General features: G+C 48.7%; 1 protein-coding gene across 1 annotated transcript; it reads left to right on the forward strand.

The window, feature by feature from the left end:
* Window positions 1-379: 379 nt before the first annotated feature.
* On the forward strand, window positions 380-1,419 carry LOC125532051 (multiple organellar RNA editing factor 8, chloroplastic/mitochondrial-like; the record flags this gene model as incomplete). The annotated part of the gene is given in 1 exon segment (XM_048696232.1): window positions 380-1,419. A coding segment is annotated over 1 exon segment (721 nt), but the record flags the coding sequence as incomplete, so codon positions are not given.
* Between the last annotated feature and the right edge of the window lie 3,638 nt (window positions 1,420-5,057).

Consider the following 5,057-nt stretch of genomic DNA (forward strand, 5'->3'; position numbering starts at 1 on the left):
TTGATAGTGTGTTTTTTGTTTTGTGGGGATATTGAAAAGATTTTTTTTGGGGGGGGGGGGGGGTAAAATAGGGTTGATATTTTCGCACTTCAATATGTATGTTTTCTTCATGGATTCGGACAAATTAGGAGCTGTCCTTTCTAATCTGATAGCCTTGACATAGCACTAGCAGATGTCAGTTTCTTGCATATGGGTTAGTAGTAGTTGCTAAGCAACACCAGATAATGTTTGGGGATGAACCTGTTCATTTTTCAGGTACACTTGTGTGAGAACCAACTTTAATGTGGTGAGCTTGGGCTTACTTATCATGGCTGAAAGCACATGACAGGAATTGGTGAAACTAATCTACAAACACTTGATACTTTACACCTTCTGTTTCAGGGGAACCTTTTATAGGTGGGGAAGCTGTTCCTTATGATCCTAAATATCACGAGGAATGGGTGAGGAACAATGCCCGTGCCAATGAAAGATCTCGGCGCAGCGATAGGCCTCGCAACTTTGATAGGTCAAGGAACTTTGAGAGGAGAACGGAGAACATGCAGAACTTCCAAAACAGAGATGCACCTCCTGGGCAGCAGGGTTTCAACGGCCCTCCACCTGGCCAGAACCCGGGCAGCATGCCTCCACCTCCACCACCTAGTCAGAACTGTGGCAACGTGCCTCCACCATATACTCCAGGTGGTCCATCAAATTACCAGCCGCAAATGCAGAACCCACAGGCAGCATACACACCGGGTGGTGCACCCCAAATGCCGAACCCACAGACAGGGTACGCACCGGGCGGTGCACCCCAAATGCCAAACCCACAGACAGGGTACGCACCGGGCAGGCCCCCCCACATGCCGAACCAACAGGCGGGCTATGTCCCCAGTGGTGCTTCTAACTATCAGCAAGGTGGTCAAGCTGGCTACCAAGGTGGACCTGCTGGGCATCAGGGAGGTAACCAAGTTTACCCAAGAGGCAACTTGCCTGGCGGCCCTGGACCAGCACACCCAGGCAGCAGTCCTGGATATCAAGGTGCCAATGCACCCCCTCGTGAAGGTTATGGCTATCCTGGCGGCTACAACAGCAGTGCACCAGGTGGCTATAATCAGCAGTAAGGCTAAGGATGAGGCAACGTGAGCTACCAATGAGGTGCCACTGAGTCGCAAATGAACTGATTTTCCTGGGAAGCGTTGCCAGCATAATTCCGTAGAAGATACGATGTGCAGTAGTATACATCCAACTATTGTTATGGCATATTTTTTATCGATTCTCCCTGAAGTAACCTGAATATTCTGTGATGCTGAACTCTTAATGTGCAACAATGGTTCAGTTGTCCACATCTCAGCGTGCACATTCTGCAATTAGCTGTCTGTTTAATTGGTCCTTTGAGCTGTGCTATCTGTTTCCTCTGGTCATAATGTATTCCTAGACTTCTATGCTGCTGTTGTACGCAGGGAGTTAGTAATTGTTTATGCTTAATGACAAGATGGTTAAGGAGTACTTGAAGTTAAACTTTTGAAGTTTGATCATTTATATAGAAACATATATCAATATTTTCAACATCAGTTATACACACTGAAAAAATAGCGCTGCTAATAGCACGCTATAGTGTGTTGAGAATTGTCTCGCTAAATAAATCAATATACAATGCTATTTTAATAACATTGTTAATAGCATATTTTCAGGGCGGCGCTATTTTCTGTAGCGCCTTGTTTTTTTTTCCTTGGTTATATATGGTATGAAATATTTTTTTTGCTTAGTCTAATGAAACTAAATTGGTCTTGTAGGTGTTAGATATATTTTTCATTAAACTTGATGAAACTTAAAATGTTTGACTTAGGACAAATCTCAAATGTCAACTATTTTGGAACGGAAGGAGTAGTGATTTACTTAAGTATTAAAAACTAAAGTTTTGGTGACCCCTGAAAAGGGATGGTAGAATTACAATATTTTGGAACAGAGAGAGTAGTGACTTGAGTGTAAAAATGGTTTCGGCGACCCCTCAAAAAGGATGGTAGAATTACAGTATTTTGGAACAGAGAGTAGTGATTTACTTGAGTGTTAAAAAGGTTTTGGTGACCCCTCAAAGGGATGGTAGAATTACACAGATGGTAAGACTAAGATAGATCACACTGAATGAAATACCTCCCCCTCCCCCCCTCCTCCCTGACTGTGGTTGGATGGTTAGAGGGACTGTGGTATTCCAGCCCATGAGGGTTCAAATCCTGGTGCTTGTATTTATTCTTGGATTTATTTCAGAATTTTCGGCGATGCGCATACAGTGGGAGGAGACGTTCCCGTCGACGACGAAGGTGCCTACGGTGACTTCGTAAATTTCAAGATGATATGCCGACTCAATCTTTCGGAGGTGCTCATAGGGGTAGGGTGTGCGTGTGTACGTTCATAGGGGCGAGTGTATGCGCGTGTATATGAGCGTTTGTGTCTGTACTATGTTAAAAAAGAGAATCAAATACCCCCTCCCCCCCCCCCCCCCCCCCGGCTGGGAAAATGCTGGGGGCGCCTGGTCGTTAGGTCGCACCATCAAACCACGTAAAGTCGTCCCGTCCCTTTCCACCACTCGTGGGAGCCCGCCGCACCCACGCTAGTGGCACCGGCCCTCGGTATGGCCTTGTTGTAGCACCGCCGCTCGTCCTCGGGGCCGCCCTCGTGCTTGCATTGGAGGCTGCAGAGGTTGCCCCCTCTTCTCGCAGCCCCTTGTCCTTCCCTACTCCCAGCAATGGCCCTTTGTCGATTGCATCACTGCTGGGTGTTGTTCCTAGCGTGTGTCGGGCGTCATGCTGCATGCAGGTGCGCCCCCTGGTTTCTGCCATCGAGTGCCAGGTAACTTGCGTCCATTCTAGCTCTGTGTCGATCGCAACATCATGACGCTAGTTCCAGCACTACAACATGTCGGTCACAACATCGCCACATGCCGGTTCTAAAAAAAAATCATCTTGCTGATCACAACTTGTAGTCTTGCCAGTCCCAACAAATCATCACCCAAGTCGCAACCTTTTATTATCAGTTCCAATTTGTGGAAAACATGGTCGCAACCTTCGATTGCTGGTTGCAGCAAATGGTGGTCGGCGTTCCAGCATCACCGGGTGCCGGTTGTAGCACCACGACGTCCGACACGTCTTCTCCAACATCGATAGGAGCCCCGTCGCAGCTTTTGAGCACGCTGGTTCTAGTAAATGTTCACCCCGGTTGTAGCGATGACGTCAGCATGTTCCAACACATGGTCCCTGCATCCATCGTGTCTCCAGCATCGGGGCCATTTTTCTCCACCCAAGGTGGTTGCCAGTTGGAACACTATCGGCCATTATCTCCAATGCCATTTGGTGTCGGTCGCAGTAGCCTTGTTGAAGTGGCCCTTGAGCTCGAGCCCATGGAGGAGAGTGTGGTGTTGAGATGGAGGAGGGAGGTGCTCAGGCTGAGTTTTACAACAACCTATGTGCGGCGTTGTCAATGGGTGATCAGAACTACGTTGTTGCTCCTAGATTGTTTTACCAGGGGTTAAAACACTCCGATCACTCCACGCATGCGACAAAGGATTTTACGGTTCAAGCCACCATAGTGGTATAACACCCTATACTCATGCTCCAGTGTGTTTTTTCGGTATTCTTCCTCCTTTAGAAATGTTGTCGTCGTCCCTTTTTTATACCCTCTTGCTCCTACAAAATGGGGGGGGGGGGCCACTGGCCCATACAGTGACGGAGGTTATTGTTGCGCTACAGTGACGTAGGTTATATTGGGCTCATTTACTTTAGTCCTTTTGCTCTGGCGTGACCGAGCTCGTGCCTAAGCTCCCCTATTATGGTATATACCACGACGTTGCCCCTGCCTATGTATGGGCTCCTCTAGTCCCATCCCTCCTTTTCCGCCGGGGAGTGCCCGATACAAGTAAATTGTAAGCCAGGGGCAATCCTTCGAGAAGGAGAGGGGGCGAGGACAGATCTCTCCGGGCACCTTTCCTTACCTTCGTAGGCTTGAACACTCTTCGGGGACACAGTGGCTTCTTGGGATGGTCCAAGAGGGAGGGGGCCTTCCTGATTCCATCAACAGTAGCCCTCGGCCCCACCGCTTCTGGGAAGACTTTTTCGAGGAAACGGTTTGTTGAGATGCAGGGGGTGGGACCCTATAGGAGGGAAGCCATCGTAAACACCTGTTGGTAGACACCAGCGGGTGGATATTGCCTAATGGTGTCCTAGATAGGGGAGTGCTAACCACTGTTGGGGAACACAGTATTTCAAAAAAAAATCCTAAGATCATGCAAGATCTATCTAGGAGATGCATAGCAATGAGAGGGAGAGTGTGTCTACATACCCTCGTAGACTGAAAGCGGAAGCATTATGACAACGCGGTTGATGTAGTCTTACGTCTTCACGATCCAACCAATCCTAGTACCGAAGCTACGACACCTCCGCGATCTGCACACGTTCAGCTCGGTGACGTCCCACGAACTCTAGATCCAGCTGAGGTTGAGGGAGAGTTTCGTCAGCATGACGGCGTGATGACGGTGATGATGAAGTTACCGACGCAGTGCTTCGCCTAAGCACTACAACAATATGACCGAGGTGGAAATCTGTGAAGGGGGGCACCGCACACGGCTAAACAATCAACTTGTGTGTCTATGGGGTGCCCCCCCTCCCCCATATATAAAGGAGGGGAGGAGGGGGCCGGCCGACCCTTCATGGTGTGCCCCAAGGGGGGATTCCTACTCCTACCCAGTGTTGTCTGTTTTTTTGGAAATCCTGGGGTACCCGTGTGATCTTCCTATGGATCGCCACCCAGGCTCAAAGGGAACTGAAATGATTCATGCTAGAAACTTCCGTGTGCAGCCACAAGCTATTATGGGCTCTAGCATAGTTGAGTAAGTTACGTGAAGCTCTTGAAGAGGTAGATCAACAGGTAGTGGGTTTTGGAGGTTTGGTATGGTCTACCCGGAGTAAAGAGTTAATATTTCTGAAAAACCGTGTCTCGGTCATCCGTTTCTCAAACACCATGTAGTGCGAGAAATCCAACGGAGGCGATCGAGTCTTGTGGGGAAAAGTGCGCAAACCTCTGCAGAG

The sequence above is a fragment of the Triticum urartu genome, unplaced genomic scaffold, assembly GCF_003073215.2.
Source record: "Triticum urartu cultivar G1812 unplaced genomic scaffold, Tu2.1 TuUngrouped_contig_8913, whole genome shotgun sequence".
Lineage (NCBI taxonomy): Eukaryota > Viridiplantae > Streptophyta > Magnoliopsida > Poales > Poaceae > Triticum > Triticum urartu.